The sequence below is a fragment of the Canis lupus genome, chromosome 34 (assembly GCF_003254725.2).
Source record: "Canis lupus dingo isolate Sandy chromosome 34, ASM325472v2, whole genome shotgun sequence".
In the NCBI taxonomy this organism is placed as follows: Eukaryota; Metazoa; Chordata; class Mammalia; order Carnivora; family Canidae; genus Canis; species Canis lupus.
The window spans coordinates 16,994,533-17,011,521 of NC_064276.1; the positions used below are offsets into that span (position 1 = coordinate 16,994,533).

At 40.7% G+C, this 16,989-nt stretch overlaps 1 protein-coding gene across 1 annotated transcript; it reads left to right on the forward strand.

Annotated features, from left to right (window-relative positions):
• The first annotated feature begins 2,071 nt into the window (after positions 1-2,071).
• LOC112662676 (5-hydroxytryptamine receptor 3E-like) lies at positions 2,072-9,882 on the forward strand. Its single transcript, XM_049105656.1, has 8 exons — positions 2,072-2,112; positions 3,949-4,201; positions 7,169-7,362; positions 7,449-7,618; positions 7,936-8,096; positions 8,678-8,882; positions 9,050-9,265; positions 9,392-9,882. The coding sequence occupies exons 1-8, from the start codon at positions 2,072-2,074 to the stop codon at positions 9,619-9,621; spliced, it is 1,470 nt and encodes a 489-aa protein (XP_048961613.1). The 3' UTR covers positions 9,622-9,882.
• The last annotated feature ends 7,107 nt before the right edge of the window (positions 9,883-16,989 follow it).

Consider the following 16,989-nt stretch of genomic DNA (forward strand, 5'->3'; position numbering starts at 1 on the left):
CACAGTTACCCCACCTCCCATCCCCTCCCCTCCAGCAATGCTCAGTTTGTTTCCTATAATTGAGAGTCTCTGGGATGCCTGGGTGGCTCAGCCATTGAGCATCTGCCTTCAGCTCAGGGCGTGGTCCCGGAGTCCTAAGATTGAGTCCCATATCGGGCTCCCTGTAAGGAGTCTGCTTCTCCCTCTGCCTGTGTCTCTGCCCCTCTCTGTGTGTCTCTCATGAATAAAAAAATTTTTTAAAAAGAGTCTCTTATGGTTGTCTCCCTCTAGGATTTCATCTTGTTTTTTCTTCTCTTCCTCTATGATCCTGTTTTGTTTCTTAAATTCCACATGAGTGAAATCATATAATTGTCTTTCTCTGATTCACTTATTTCTCTTAGCATAATATCCTTTAGTTCTATCCACGTCATCGCAAATGGCAAGATTTTTCTTTTTTCATGGCAGGGTAGTATTCTGTTGTATATACATACCACATCTTCATTATCCATTCATCTGTTGATGGACATCGAGGCTCTTTCCATAGTTTGGCTATTGTGGACACTACTGCTATAAACATTGGGGTGCAGGTGCCCCTTCAGATCACTACATTTGTATCTGTGGGGTAAATACCCAGTAATGCAATTGCTGGGTCATAGGGTAGCTCTATTTTCTTTTCTTTTTTTTTTTAAGATTTTATTTATTTATTCATAGAGACAGAGAGAGAGAGAGAGAGAGAGAGAGAGGCAGAGACACAGGCAGAGGGAGAAGCAGGCACCATACAGAGAGCCTGACGTGGGACTCGATCCCGGGTCTCCAGGATCACGCCCTGGGCTGCAGGCAGCGCTAAACTGCTGCACCACCAGGGCTGCCCAGGGTAGCTCTATTTTCAACTTTTTGAGGAACCTCAATACTGTTTTCCAGAGTGTCTGCACCAGCATGCATTCCCACCAATAGTGTACAAGGGTTCCCTTTCTTAGCATCTTTGCCAACATCTGTTGTTTCCTGACTTGTTCATTTTAGCCATTCTGACCAGTGTGAGGTGGTATCTCATTCGGTTTTTATTTGTATTTCCTTGATGCCAAGTGATGTTGAACATTTTTTCATGTGTCTGTTGGCCATATGTATGTCTTCTTTAGAGAAATGTCTGTTCATGTCTTCTGCCCATTTCTTGATTGGATTATTTGTTCTTTGGGTGTTGAATTTGAAAAGTTCTCTATAGATTTTGCATATTAGCCCTTTATCTGATATGTCATTTGTTCGTTTCCTTTGCTGTGCAAAAGCTTTTTATCTTGATGAAGTTCAAATAGTTCTTTTTTGACTTTGTTTCCCTTGTCTTTGGAAACGTGTCTAGCAATAAGCTGCTGCAGTCAAGGTCAAAGAGATTGCTGCCTGTATTCTCCTCTAGGATTTTGATGAATCCCTGTCTCACATTTAGGTCTTTCATCCATTTTGAGTCTATTTTTGTGTATGGTGTGAGAAAATGGTCCAGTTTCATTCTTCTGCAAGGGCTGTCCAATTTTCCCAACACCATTTATTGAAGAGACTGTCTTTCTTCCATTGGATATTCTTGCCTGCTTTTTTGAAGATTAGTTGATCATAGAGTTGAGGGTCCATTTCTGGGTTCTCTATTCTGTTCCATTGCTCTATGTGTCTGTTTTTGTGCGTACCACACTGTCTTGATTATTACATCTTTGTAATAGAGTTTGAAGTCCAGAATTGTGGTTTTCTTTTTCAACATTCTTTGGCTATTTGAGGTCTTTTCTGGCTCCATACAAATTTTAGGATTATTTGTTCCAATTCTATGAAATAAGTTGATAGTTTGATAGGGAATGCATTGAATGTACAGATTGCTCTAGGTAGCATAGATATTTTAACAATATTTGTTGTTCTAATCCATGCACATGGAATATTTTTCCATTTCTTTGTCTTCCTCAATTTCTTTCATGAGTGTTCTATAGTTTCCTGAGTACAGATCTTTTGCCTCTTTGGTTAAGTTTATTCCTAGATATCTTATGGTTTGGAATAAGTAAATGGATTGACTCCTTAATTTTTTATAGGAGAAAAAGTCTTAAAAGCAAACAGACCCTCCAGCATGGGCAAGAACAAGACATCCAGGACTCTCTTTCCAGGAAGGTAACAAATGTCAGTGGTCAACCAATGCTATCAATATTCAAAATTAGACTCTAGGTGTGGCCTGTGATCCTTTAATCTAGGGATTCCCGGGTGCTGGCACACTCTCAGGGAAGAATTTAGACAAAGAAGATGGAAGGAAGCTGGTTCCACAAAAACAGATTCCCCTTCTTCCTTGTCCTCAGTCTTCTACTTCAAGGTAAGAAAGGGGCAACAACGGGGGAAAAAGCAAAGACTCTCTGTAGTTGAACACCTAGAAACTTCTTACAAATTTCCAATTCCCAGAGATTACCTAAAATGGGCATTCTTATTTCATAATTTTGTTTTAATAATGCCTGAATAGACTTTCCTTCTCTGAAAGATAGAAAATATCCTTCCAGAGATGTGCCACACAGGAACACTTCTATTTCTCTTCCCATGAACTATCCCTGATTGTCTTCTCTACCATTTAGCATAAGTGTCCATCCATCTTTCTACACACAGGTATAATTCTTTTTTTCTATAGCTATGAAACCCACCCCATTCTAGCAAAGTGCTCATTTCAAGCCATAACTTGCCCATCCACCTACAGAATCAAGTGCTCTAGGTTAGGTAAGATGCCAGAAGGTAGCAGGTGGAGAGTGAAAATGGAGTGTGCTTCTCTTTCAGGGAGTTAGCATGGTATAGTGGAAAGAACATGGGATTTGGAGACACACAAACCTAGGTTTGAATCTTGGTCCCTCACTTTGCTCCTTATTTAACCTTGGGCAAATTACCTGGCTTCTCTGAGCTCCAGTTTCCTCATATGTAAAACAGAACCTACCTTGCAGAGTGGTGAGGATTCAATGAGAGAAAGTGAGTAGCAGTGGCTGCCTGGCATTTGATAGGTATCAATAAATGTCATCTCTCCCACTTATACTGTCATATAACTTCTGGAAAGGGTCCATAGAGGAGGGCTGTACCAGTGGTGGCTTTAGGGGCCAGTACAAAAAAAGAGAAAGAAATTGTACACCTAGTCTACTCAGCAGAAAACATTAGAAATGTTCATCTGGTTACTCACAGACCATGCTTGACAAATAAATACTCATTGCTCATAGAATGATTCAAGGATTTAGCTGGAGAGCACTGTGACTCTGGGAATGGATAAAGCTCGATGTTCTTGGCACACAACCCTCTCTCTCATTCCAGGTTGTTATTCCTCTAACAAATTTCTACCAGTAGAGAATTGGAATATCTATTAGTCAGAAAAGGGGGGGAGGAAATACCTCAAAAGCCTCAAAGTAGAAAACTGATAGACAGTTGAGCAGCAAAATAGGGAGAAGGAAGGAAATAAGGGGCAGTGAAGATGAAACAGGTGCATTTCTTTGCCCCCTCCCCCCAGTGGAATCCTATCCGATGGCTATCACTGTCCCAGGGCTCAGTTTGCATATGGATTTGGGCATGCTTTGCATGGAAATAGAAACATTAGGAAGAAGGCCAGAGCCCTAACTCACCTTACCACATTAGCTTCCATCATTTGCCTTCCAGCCCAACCCACCTCCCTGGCCTTGGTAGGCAGCACCCAACCTCTGGGTGATCCTCCTCCCCATTCTCTATCTCCTCATTGGGGGTGTATGCTGCAGCAACAGCAAACAAATTAGGGTTCAGATCAAGTCCAGTTTCTGCCCTTTATATATTTGACCTCAGGAATTTAATTCCTCTTATTGCATCTCAGTTGACTCATTTATTACATAAGGATAAAAATCATTTCTACGTGATAGAGGTTGGGAGGATTAAATGAGGTAATTTGTTTTAAGAGTTTAGACTATACCTGGCACATAGTCAATGCTCAATAAATTTTAGCTATCATTATTATCACAGGCAACCCCCAAGATCCTGTCATAAGGACCTTTCCTATAGGCAACATGAGACTTCCCTCCTTCTCACACATTCTATATCCACTACAGGAAAGGGCAGTACCTTCATCATCAACTGCTCAGGGTTTGGCCAGCATGGGGTGTACCCCACTGTTCTGGATTCAGCGTTTGACAGGAAGGCTTTCCGTCCAGTCACCAACTTCAGCATCCCCACTCTAGTCAATATCTCCTTCACTATGTCTGCCATCCTAGATGTGGTGAGTGCTGACCTCTCTGGCCCTTAATTTTTTCCCACCCTGGCAAGGCAACCCCAAAAGCCCTTGTCTGCATTGCAGCTTCCTCCATCATCGCTATATGTCATTTGCCCAATGGGGATCTCAAAGAAACTGTGTCTGGTTCAACAGGATGAGATATAACAGCACATAGAAAATTTCTTTTCACCCAGTGATTCTTTACCCTGGCTGCATACCACTGTTCAGGCTCCACTCCCAGAGGTTCTGATTGACTGGAACCCAAACTTCAGTATTTTTAAGCTCCTCAAGTGATGCTAAGAGACAGCCAGGGTTGAGAAGTCCTCCTGTCAACTCTCCAACCCATGGCCCAACACATTGGTTTAATCAAGCTCTTGTACTTGATCTACATGTTGGTCTTGATCACAGCACTTTTACATACCCTGGGGGTTGGTAAACAAAAGTGAGGAGTGGGAGGAATGGACAGACTTCTTAACAGTACCATACTAGAAACAGGAAATTCTTTTGACAGGATGAACAACTACAGCTCTTGTCATCATTCCTGTGGCTGGAAATGGTATGGCCAATACTGTTTATTTTCTCTCTTCATTTATAATCAGAAAGGATTTTAAACAAAGATATAATTATGACCCTTATGTACCTAACAACATATCTTTGGAACACATGATGGAGAAGTTGAAAAATCTACAATGATGGTGAGAGGCTTCAATATACTGCTTTCAAAAATCAAGTAAAAAAAGAATAAAAATATTGTGGTTTTTAGCAGTTCAATTAAGAAACTTGATTTAGGGGCGCCTGCATGGCTCAGCTGGCAATATCAACTCTTGATATTGGCTCAGGTCTTGATCTCAGGGTCATGAGTTTAAGCCCACGCTGTCATGGGTCATGATGTTGAGCTCCACGCTGGACATGGAGCCTACTTAGAAAAAAAACAAAAAAGAAAGAAAGAAAAGAAAAAAACTTGATTTAATAAACATCAACCTTTGTGCCAACGAACATGTAGAATATCTTTTGACATGAATGGAATATTGTCCCACACTGACCATATTTTTGGCCACAAAGAAGATCTCAATAAAGTTGAGAAAGCAGAAATTAACTAGACCACAATCTCTGATCACAATACAAGAAAATGAAACTAACCAGAAAAAGATAGCCCTCCCAAAGAAAACCTTATTTTCTGGGAATTTAAAATTAAACTTCCCGATAATTTGGCCTAACAAGAAAACAGGGGCGCCTGGGTGGCACAGTCAGTTAAGCATCCGACTCCTGCTTTTGGCTCAGGTTGTGATCTCAGAGTCATGACATAGAGCCCTGCACCAGATTTGGCACTTAGTTCAGAGTCTGCTTGAGACTCTCTCTCCCTCTCCCTCTGCCTCTTCCCACTGTGTGCACACTCATGCGTGCATGCTCTCTCTCTCTCTCTAATAAATAAATAAATCTTTAAAAAATAAAGAGAAAATAAAGCAAATAGAAATTATGAACTAATTAGAAATGAAGAGTCCTACATATGAAAATTTATGAATATAGCCAAAGTATATTATATATATATTTATATATAGCCAAAGTATAACTCAGTAGAAAATTTCTATCTTATGTGCATTAATTAGAAAACAAGAGGGGATGGGCAGCCTGGGTGGCTCAGCGGTTTAGCACCTCCTTCAGCCCCAGGCCTGATCCTGGAGACCCGGGATCGAGTCCCACGTCGGGATCCCTACGTGGAGCATGCTTCTCCCTCTGCCTTTGTCTCTGCCTCTCTCTCTCTCTGTCTCTCATAAATAAATAAAATCTTTAAAAAAAAAAAAAAAGAAAAGAAAACAAGAGGGGGAAAATGAAAGTAAATGAAATAAGTTTCCAATTTGAAAAGCTTGGTTGAAGGGAAGGAGAGGAATAATTGTAATGGTCACCTAATATTGCTCCCAAAGTGTAGTTACCAGATGGGCAGCACTGGTTTACTACACCAGCTGGAAATCTAGAAATGCACACAATCTTGGGTCTTGCCTAGTGTAACCAACCATCCCAGGATGCCCAAGACTGAGGAATTCTCAGTATGTGGAATTTCCAATGCTTAAACCAGCAAAATCCTCAGGATAAGTTAGTCACCCAATGTAGTGAATCAGCTTCTACAGTTCAATACAATCCCCAGGTGTTTTATATACAAAGTGAGATTTGAGAAGCACTGATCTAGTACAAGTCTTCATTTAATGTGCATAGAGCCCTCTGTTGTGGCTGTGGTTTCACAAACTGCAGCTGCTGTTGAAAGTGTCCTTAGACGAGACAAGCACATCCAAAATTGGACAATCCTTGGAAAAGAGAGTTAGGAAAGGTCATCCCAGAGACAAGGGAGGGTGGTGCCTGGTACCTGCCAAGGAGAGGAAGACCACTAAGTCTCTTCAAAGAACCCAAGGGTTCGTTCAAGATCTCCTTACAATAAAGACTGGTGAAAGGGGTCCGGAAGACAGTTGAAGCCATGCTATATACTAACACATAATACCTATGAACAACATTAGTTTCAAAATCCATTGATTAGCCTTATTTCATTTGATACTTACTAATCCCCTTATTTCACACTAAGGAAATTTTAGCTCAGAGAGACTAAGTTACTGATCTTTCAGCTCTGAATCTCATTCCTACTGAAGAAAGGAGGGGATTTCTCTGATCACCAGTAGTTTCTCACAGAAATGGGAAAGGAGAGGAATCAAAATTAATGAAGGAAAAAAAATTTATGAAGAAATGAACACAGAGTGTTTCAATTCTATTCTATCTGTAATTCTTATTTCTTGAAAAAAGCTAAAGTAAATTTATCAAAATATTTATTCTACAAAGTTTGAGTGACAGAAAAACATGCTTATTATACTATCTTATCTACTTTTGAAGTGCTTGAAATATTTCATAACTCTTAAAGAAAAATCAAAGGACAGGAAAAAATAGCCTCAATTCATATCAGGCTCTCACTTCTCCTCCACTGGGCTCTAGGTCTGGGATAACCCATTTATCAGATGGAACCCAGAAGAGTGTGAGGGCATCACGAAGATCAGTGTGGCAACCAAGAACCTATGGCTCCCAGACATTTTCATCGTTGAGTTGTGCGTATTAAGGGCTGGGAAAAGCCAGAGGGAAGCCCCATTTCCTGGAATCAGTAGAATTTACAATATACCATTGGAGCCACTATAAGTGGTCTTAGATGGCTGAGAAATGACCAAAAAGGTAAGAAGAAAAGCCGTAATACCTACATCCCACTCCATCTCTCTTACAGTATGGATATAGATAAAACCCCAAAAGATCTCACAGCATACGTAAGTAATGAAGGTCGCATCAGATATAAGAAACCCATGAAGGTGACCAGCATCTGTAACCTGGACATCTTCTACTTCCCTTTTGACCAGCAGAACTGCACACTCACCTTCAGCTCATTTCTCTACACAGGTAAGCTGCAGTGGAGTCTCAGGGATGTGGGTGAATGAGAGCAACCAATACAACAGAAAGTAAAATATAAAGAAATTATGAACAGATGGTGACCAAGGTGTATAGGTAAAGCAAAGATTAAGGCTCTATGGATGTTTAAATATTTTCCATAAAGGCAGAACCCAAATCTGTCTTGTTGATACCATTCCCTGTTGCAAAGTTTCTGCCATATGGTAGATACGCAAAAATATGTGTTTAATGAAAGGATGGAAAAAGAGAGTGCAGTTGAGTTGATAGGCAACTATATCCTTGGGAAATGACCTGGATTTCCCTTTCAGTGGAGAACATGTTACTGGGCATGGAGAAAGAAGTGTGGGAAATAGCAGACACGTCCCGGGACATCGTTCAAACACATGGAGAGTGGGAGCTCCTGGGCATCAACAAGGCCACCCCAAAGATGTCCCTGGGCACTAGCCTATATGATCAGATCATGTTCTATGTGAGTTCAGAGGTCCTTGCTTTTTCCTTCCTTGCTTGCTTCTACCCTTACCTAGAATTTCCACCAGGTGGGTATCTCCCAAGTTTCAGGGTTTCTCAGTTTTACTTCTGCCAGACCTGAACCTTTTCTCTTGGCTGCCTAGCCATGCTCTTTTCCCTAAAGCTCACTGCTCTGGCCTAACTCATCCCTGGCAGATTCTGTACTTAATTATGAAACTGCATTCTGCATACCTCTAGATCTCAGGGTAATCAGACCAACAGGAAAGGGAGAGATATGGAGCATCTAGGTGGCTCCATTGATTAAGCATCTGCCTTTGGCTCAGGTCATGATCTCAGGTTCTGGGATCCAGCCCCCAGTCAAGCTCCCTGCTCAGTAGGGAGTCTGCTTCTCTCTCTCCCTCTGCCCCTCCCTCTATGCATTCTCTCTCTCTCTCTCTATTTCTCTCTCTCTCTCTAAATAGATAAATAAAATGCTTATTTTATTTTAAATAAGAAAAAGAAAAGAAAGGCAGAGACATAATCACTACTATTCCTGGCAGCCTCCAAATACCTTATCCACTGCCTTCTCTTCCCTCTCCCAAGGTGGCCATCAGGCGCAGGCCCAGACTCTACATCATAAACCTTTTAGTGCCCAGTGGCTTCCTGATTGCCATCGATGCCCTCAGCTTCTACCTGCCAGCAGAAAGTGGAAATCGTGCTCCATTCAAGATAACTCTTCTGCTGGGCTACAAAGTCTTCCTGCTCATGATGAATGACTTACTCCCCACCAGTGGCACTCCTCTTATCAGTATGGCCTCCCTAGCCTTTGGGAAAAGGGTGGGAAGGATTGGCTGAACTAGCTCAGTGGAGGGAGATATACTAGGAAAAGGAAGCTCTATGCCTGCTGGGGTGGGATTGGAAGAGAAGTCCTTAGTTGGTGCCTCTGGACCACATGTAGGCCTACCTTCCCTCCAGGTGTCTACTTTGCCCTGTGTCTGTCCCTGATGGTGGTCAGCCTGCTGGAGACCATTTTCATCACCTACCTGCTGCACCTGGCCACCACCCAGCCCCCACCCATGCCTCGGTGGCTCCACTCTCTGCTCCTCTACTGGGCCAACCCAAGGACATGTTGCCCCACTGCACCCCAGAAGATAAATAAAGGCATAGGCCTCCCCCCTGCCCATCTGCCTGGTAAGGGGAGTAGTCAGCACTGCCCACACTTCCTCTTCCCACAGCTCTGCTCCTGCCTCCTTCCGTGGCCCCCTCCCTCCTCAGGTGCACTTCATGGCCCATGGCTGAGTCTCTTTCCCCCTGTAGGTGTGAAGGAGCCTGTGGAGTTGGTGAGAAAGGTGTCAGGTCCCAGAGAGGCAGAGTTAAATGGGTGTCCTGAGTCCACAAGGGCCCAGCAGGAAGATGAAGCTCAGAGGCAGCACTTGGTCAACTTGTGGGTGCAGTTCAGCCACATGATGGACACCCTGCTCTTCCGCCTCTACTTGCTCTTCATGGCAACCTCTGTGGTCACAGTCATTGTCCTCTGGAACATCTAGCATGATGTCTATCTTCTTCTGCAGATCCCAGGCAAGAACTGCTTCTGGCTTCCAGAGACCAGCCAGATCTTTACCCCTTATTGAGTATTGACTGTCATAGCCCAAAGATGACCAGTTCCCTGCTGCATTCCATGCTTCTCAATCCAGCCCCACTGATCAGTCTCAACCCAACTCCAGACATTTTCCTCTTGTATCTACATTGTGTTGGCTTCCCTCAGTCTTCCCATGTGGTTCTAGTCCTACTTCCTCTGCTTGCTTACTTGTCCCAATAAATCATTCTGCAGAGATCTCTGGTTCCTTGTCATATTTTCAGGTAGCAAATTAACTATTCAGAACTGATAGTTTCAAAATATCACCTGTGCATCCCTCTGCCTCTGATAAAATTTTGATGCTATAACAAACTCTTCTCTTACCTTCAAGTTCAACAACTCTCTTGTTCGGGAAGTTTTAATTTTCTTAGGCATTTTTATTTTTTTAAAGATTTTATTTATTTTTATTTTAGAGAGTGAGAAAAACAGAGCATGAGCAGAGGAGGAGCACGGGGGCGCGGGGGCGGGGGGCGCGGGATGGAGATAATCTCCAATAGACACCACGCTGAGCATGGAGCCTGACTCAGGGCTAAATCCCAAGACCCTGAGATCATGACCTGAGCTGAAACCAAGAGTTGGTCGCTAAACCAACTGAGCCACCCAGGTGCCCCTCTTAGACATTTTAAAAGACATATTTCTTACTTGTAGATTCTTTTGTTCATCTTTTTCATTATTATACAGGCGTACTGCAGAGATATTGCAGGTTAGATTCCAGACCACAATAAAGCAAATATCACAATAAAATGAGTCCATGAGCGTTTTGGTTTTCCAGTAGATCTAAAAGTTGGAGTCAGTTCTCTCAAAACCTGCCACTGCTTTATCAACTAAGTTTATGTAATGTTCCAAATCCTTTGTTGTCATTTTGACAATCTTCACAGCATCTTCACCAGGAGTAGTTTCCATCTCAAGAAACCACTTTCTCTGCTCATCCATAAGGAGCAATTCCTCATCCATTAGTCTTATCATGAGATTGCAGCAATCCAGTCCCATCTTCAAGCTCCACTTCTAATTCTAGCTTTCTTTTTATTTCTGGTTACTTCCCCCACTGAAGTTTTGAGCCCCTTCATGTCATCCATAAAGTTGGAATCAACCTCTTCCAAACTTCTGTTAATGCCGATATTTTGACTTCTTCCTATGAATCACAAATATTTTTAATGGCATCTAGAATGGTGAATCTTTTCTAGAGGTTTTCAATTTACTTTGTCCAAATCCATCAGAGGAATCACTATCTATTGCAGCTACAGCCTTAAAAAATGTATTCTTAAATAATAAGACTTGAAAGTCAAAATTACTTTGACCCATTCTGGCTGCAGAATGGATGTTGTATTATCAGGCATGAAAACATCAATCTCATTGTGCATCTCCGTCAGAGTTTTGGTGACCAGATCCATTGTCCACGAGCAGAAATATTTTGAAAGAAATCTTTTTTTCTGAGCAGTAGGTCTCAATAGTGGGCTTAAAATACTTAGTAAACCAGGGACGCCTGGGTTTACTAAGGCGGTTGAGCATCTGCCTTTGGCTCAGGGCATGATCCTGGTCTGGGGATTGAGTCCCGGATCAGGCTCCCTGCAAGGAGCCTGCTTCACCCTCCATCTATGTCTCTGCCTCTCTGTGTGTCTCTTATGAGTAAATAAATAAAATCTTAAAAAAAAAAAAAAACCTTAGCAAACCATATCAGATGCAGATGTGCTGTCATCCAGGTTTTGTTGTTCCATTTAAAGAGCACAAGTAGAGCAGATTTAGCATAATTCTTAAGAGCCTTAGGATTTTTGTAAGAGTAAATGAGCATTAGCTTCAACTTAAAGTCACCAGCCACATTAGTTCTTTATAAGAGAGTTAGCCTATCCTTTGAAGCTTTAAAGCCAGGCATTGACTTCTCCTCTGTAGCTATGAAAGTCCTAGGTGGCATCTTCTTCCGATAGAAATCTGTTTCTCTACCTTGAAAACCTGCTGTTTAGGGTAGCCACCTTCATTAATTATCTTAGCTAGATCTTCTGGATAACTTACTGCAGCCTCTGCATGAACAATTGGCTGCTCCACCTTGTACATTTATACTATGTAAATGGTTTCTTTCCTTAAATCACATGAACCAACCTCTGCTAGCTTTGCATTTTTCTGCTGCAGCTTCCTCACCTCTCTCAGCATGCACAGAATTGAGAAGAATTAGGACCTTGCTCTGGATTAGGCTTTGGTTTACGGGATTGTTGTGACTGACTTGATCTATCCAGACCACTCAAACTTTCTCCATAGCAGCAATAAGGCTGTTTTACTTTCTTATCATTCATGCGTTCACTGTAGTAACACTTTTCATTTCCTTTAAGAACTTTTCAAAGATTTTTTATTTGAGAGAGAAAGAGAAAGAGTGTGCAGGGGGGAAGGGGCAGAGGAAGAGGGAGAGAGAAACCCAGGCAGACTCTGCACTGAGCACAGCTCGATCTCATGACCCTGAGATCATGACCTAAGACGAAACAAAGAGTCCAACGTTTAACCAACTGCACCACCCAGGTGCTCCAAGAATTTTTCCTTGGTATTCATAATTTGGATAACTGCTTGGTGCAAGAGACCAGGCTTTTGATCTTCTCATTTTTGGCATGCATTCCTCTCTAAGCTGAATCACTTCTAGCTTTTGGGTTAAAGTGAGAGAAGTATGACCCTTCCTTTCATTTGAACTCCTAAAGGCTCACTGGCTTAATTTCAATATTGTTGTGACTGAAGGAATGAGGAAGCCAGAGGAAAGGGAGAGATGGGGGAATGGCCAGTTGGTGGAGCAATCAGAACACAAACATTTATTAAGTTCACCGACTTACATGGGCATAGTGTGCGGCACTCCAAGACAATTATAATAGAAACATCACAGATCACTAATCACGGATCACTGTAACAAATAAAGCAATGAAAAAGATTGAAATATTGAATTACCAAAATGGACAGAGACAGAAAGTGAGCAAGTGCTGTTTGAAAAATGGTGCTGATAGACTTGCTTGATGCAGGATTGCTGCAAATCTTCAATTTGTAAAAAAATAATAATAATAAAAATAAAATTCTGTGAGGTACAATAAAACTAAATGTGATAAAATGAAGTATAACTGTAAATGAGTTCTGCAAGATTATAGGATACAAAAATCAACATACAAAAAGCATTATATTTACATACTAGCAATAAATAACCTGACAATAAAATTAGGAATCATAAAAAATAAGACATTTAAGAATAAATTTAACAAAAGTATAAGATTTATATATTGAAAACTATAAAATACTACTGAAAAAATTAAAGAAGATCAAAATAAATGGAAATAGGGTAGCCCAGCTGGCTCAGCAGTTTAACGCTGCCTTCAGTCCAGGGCGTGATCCTAGAAACCTGGGAGAGTCCACGTCGGGCTCCCTGCATGGAGCCTGCTTCTCCCTCTGCCTGTGTCTCTGCCTCACTCTCTCTCTCTCTCTCTGTCTCTCATGAATAAATAAATAAAATCTTTAAAAAATAATAAAAAGTAAATAAATGGAAACATATATCATGTTCTAGATTTGGAAAACTTAATATTGTGAAGATGGCAATATTAACCTACAAATTCAACATAATCCTTATCAAAATACTACCTGCCTTTTTTTGGAGAAATTGACCAGCTTGATTCTAAAATTTGTAAGGAAATGCAAGAGACTCAGAATAGCCAAAATAATCATGGAAGAGAACACAGTTGGTGGTCCCATAATACCTGATTTCAAAACTTACCACAAACTAAAAAAATGGAGATAATGTGTTGCTGACATAAGAACAGACATAGTGATCAATGAAATAGAATTGAGAGGGGATCCCTGGGTGGCGCAGCGGTTTGGCGCCTGCCTTTGGCCCAGGGCGTGATCCTGGAGACCTGGGATCGAATCCCACATCGGGCTTCCGGTGCATGGAGCCTGCTTCTCCCTCTGCCTATGTCTCTGCCTCTCTCTCTTTCTCTCTCTGTGACTATCATAAATAAATAAAAATTAAAAAAAAAAAAAAAGAATTGAGAGTTCATAAACAAACCCTAATATTTATGATTAATTTATTTTTTTACAAAGGGACCAAGACAGAAGCACCTGGGTGGCTCAGGTTGTCAAGCGGCCAGCTCTTGATTTCAGCTCAGGTCATGATTTCAGGGTCCTGGAACTGAGCCCTGTGTGGGGCTCTGCACTCAGCTGGAAGTCCTCTTGAGAATTCTCTCCCTTTGCCCCTCCCCCCACTCAACTCTCCCTCTCTCTCAAATAAATAAATCTGTAAAAAAAAAAAAAAAAAAAAAAGAAAGAAAGAAAGAAAGAAAAAGAAAAGAAAAGAAAGAAACCCCAAAACTGGACACCTAGGTACCTCAGTCAGTTAAGTAAGCATCTGCTTTGACTCAGGTCATGATCCCAGGGTCCTATGATCCAGTCCCACATGGAGTTCCCTGCTCAGCAGGGAGTCTGCTTCTCCCTCTCCCTCTGTCCCACCCCTGCTTGTGCTCTCTTTCACATAAATAAAATCTTAAAAATTAATTAATTAATAATTTTTTAAAACCCAAAGAGACCAAGACAATTCAAAGGGGACAAAGAATAATTTTTTCAGCAAATGATAGTAGGACAATTACATTTCAATATGCAAAAGAATGACTGGATTCCCAACTCACCTGCACAAAAATTAACTCAAGAGTGCTTAGGTGGATCAGTTAATTAAGTGTCTGCCTTTGGCTCAGGTTCATGATCCCAGGGTCCTGGGCTCCACCAGCCTCAGGTTGGGCTGCCTGCTCAGCAGGGAGTCTGCTTTGCCCACTCCCTTTGACCCTCTCCCTGCTCAAGCTCTCTTGCCCTTTCTCTCTCTCAAATGAATTAAGAAAAAAAAATCTTAAGAAAAATTAACTCAAAGTAGATCACAGAACTAAAAGTAAAAGCTAAAACTCATAGAAAAGAGGGTTTTTTAAAATATATATATATAGGAGTTTTTATATAGTTTTTTACATAGGAGTAAATCTTCATAATCTTGGGTTTGTTAATGGTTTCTTAGATACAACATCAAATGCACAAATGATAAAAGGTAGATAAATAGGACTTCATCAAAATTTAAAACCTTTGTGCTTTAAAAGAATCATCAAGAAAGTGGGAGGGGCACCTGGCTGGCTCAGTCAGTGAAATATGCAACTCTTGATCTTGGGGCTGTGGGTGTGAGCCCCACATTGGGTGTTGAGATTACTTGAAAATAAAATCAGAAAGAATGAAGAAGAAGGAAGGAAGGAAGGAAGGAAGGAAGGAAGGAAGGAAGGAAGGAAGGAAGGAAGGGAGGGAGGGAGGGAGGGAGGGGAAAGGAAAGGAAAGACAAACCCCACACACAGGGAAAAAAATATTTGAAGTTCATATATCTGATAAAGGACTTGTCTCCAGATGATATAAATAATAATATAATAATATTATTATATTCTTACAACTCAACAGTAAGTAGATAACCAATTTTTTAAAAAAGCAAATAATTTGAATAGATATTTCATCAAAGAAGATATACAAATGGCCAATAAATATTAAAAGATGCTCAACATCTTAATAATTAGGAAAATGCATATCAAAATCACAATTAAAAAAAACAATATCACAGTGAGACACCATTCATACTCATAAGGATGGCTATAATTAAGAAGACAGATTGGGGATCCCTGGGTGTCTCAGCGGTTTGGCGCCTGCCTTTGGCCCAGGGCGCGATCCTGGAGTCCCGGGATCGAGTCCCGCGTCGGGCTCCCGGCCTGGAGCTTGCTTCTCCCTCCTCCTCTGCCTCTCTCTCTCTCTCTTTCTAAGTCTATCATAAATAAATAAATAAATAAATAAATAAATAAATAAATAAATAAATAAATAAATATTTTTTTAAAAAAAGGAAAACAGATAATAACAAGTATTGGTGAGGACATAGAGAAAGTGGAACCTTTGAATATGAACCTTTGAAACTGAATACTTTGCTGATGGGAATGTAAAATGGTTCAGCCTCTTTGGAGCATAGTTTGATGGTTCCTCAAAATGTTAAAATAGACTTACCATATGACTCAACAACTCTACTCCAACGTATATACTCAAGACAAATAAAAACATATGTCCACACAGACTTGTATACAAATGTTCATAGTAGTATTATTTATAATAATTGCCAAGAAATGGAAACAAGCCAAATGCCCATCCACTGATGATAGATAAACAAAATCTAGTATATACTTATGATGGAATGTTATTTGATCATTAAAAAATAATGAAGTACTGATACATGCCAGAGCATGGATGAACTTTGAGAATGCTATGTTAAATGAAATACACAAAAGGCTACACTGTGTCATACCATTTATATAAAATGTCCAGAATAGGCACATCCACAGAGATATGAAGTAGATAGGAGCTGGCTATGGCTGGCGGAGGAGACAGCATTCAGTTGGGAGGAAAGGGGAGTAACTGCTAATGGGTATAAGGTTTCTTTATGGGATGATGAAAATGTACTAAAGTTAGATTATGGGGATAGTTGCACACCTCATTTAAATATAGTAAAAACATTGAAGTGTGCATGTTAAATAAGTGGACTATATGGTACGTAATTCTAAAGCTGCTAAATAAAATGAAATTGAGTGATATTCTACAAAATAACTGATCAGTACTTATCAAAAGTGTCAAAGTCAAGAAAGACAAGGAAAGACTGAAGAGTTGTCACAGATTGGAGGACACTACGGAAGTGAAAACAAATGTAATGCAATGGGGGACCTTGGTGGAATCCTGGAACAGAAAAAAGTGATACTGAAGGGGAAAATTGTTAAAATTCTAATAAACTCTGTAGCTTACTTAATATTATTACCAGTTCCTGGCTTTCATAATTGTACTACGGTTAATGTTAACATTACGGTTAATGTTAATGTTAACATTAGGGAAAGAATATTAGGAAACTCTACTATTTTGCAACTTTTCTGTGAATCTAAAATTATTCCAAAATACTTTTTTGAAAAGAGAAAAATGGGATGCCTGGGTGGCTCAGTGGTTGAGCGTCTGCCTTTAGCTTGGGGCGTGATCCCAGAGACCCAGGATTGAGTCCCATATAGGACTTCCTGCGGGAGCCTGCTTCTCCCTCTGCCTATGTCTCTGCCTGTTTCTGTGTTTCTCATGAATGAATAAAATCTTTTTAAAAAATTATTTTAAAAAAAAGAAAAGAGAAAAACTTGGGAGATATTTCAACAACTGCATGTATGAGCTTTCTTCTTTTGACCCTGTAAAACAATAAACTGTTCAAAGAAAAAGCACAGGGGTGTCTGGGTGG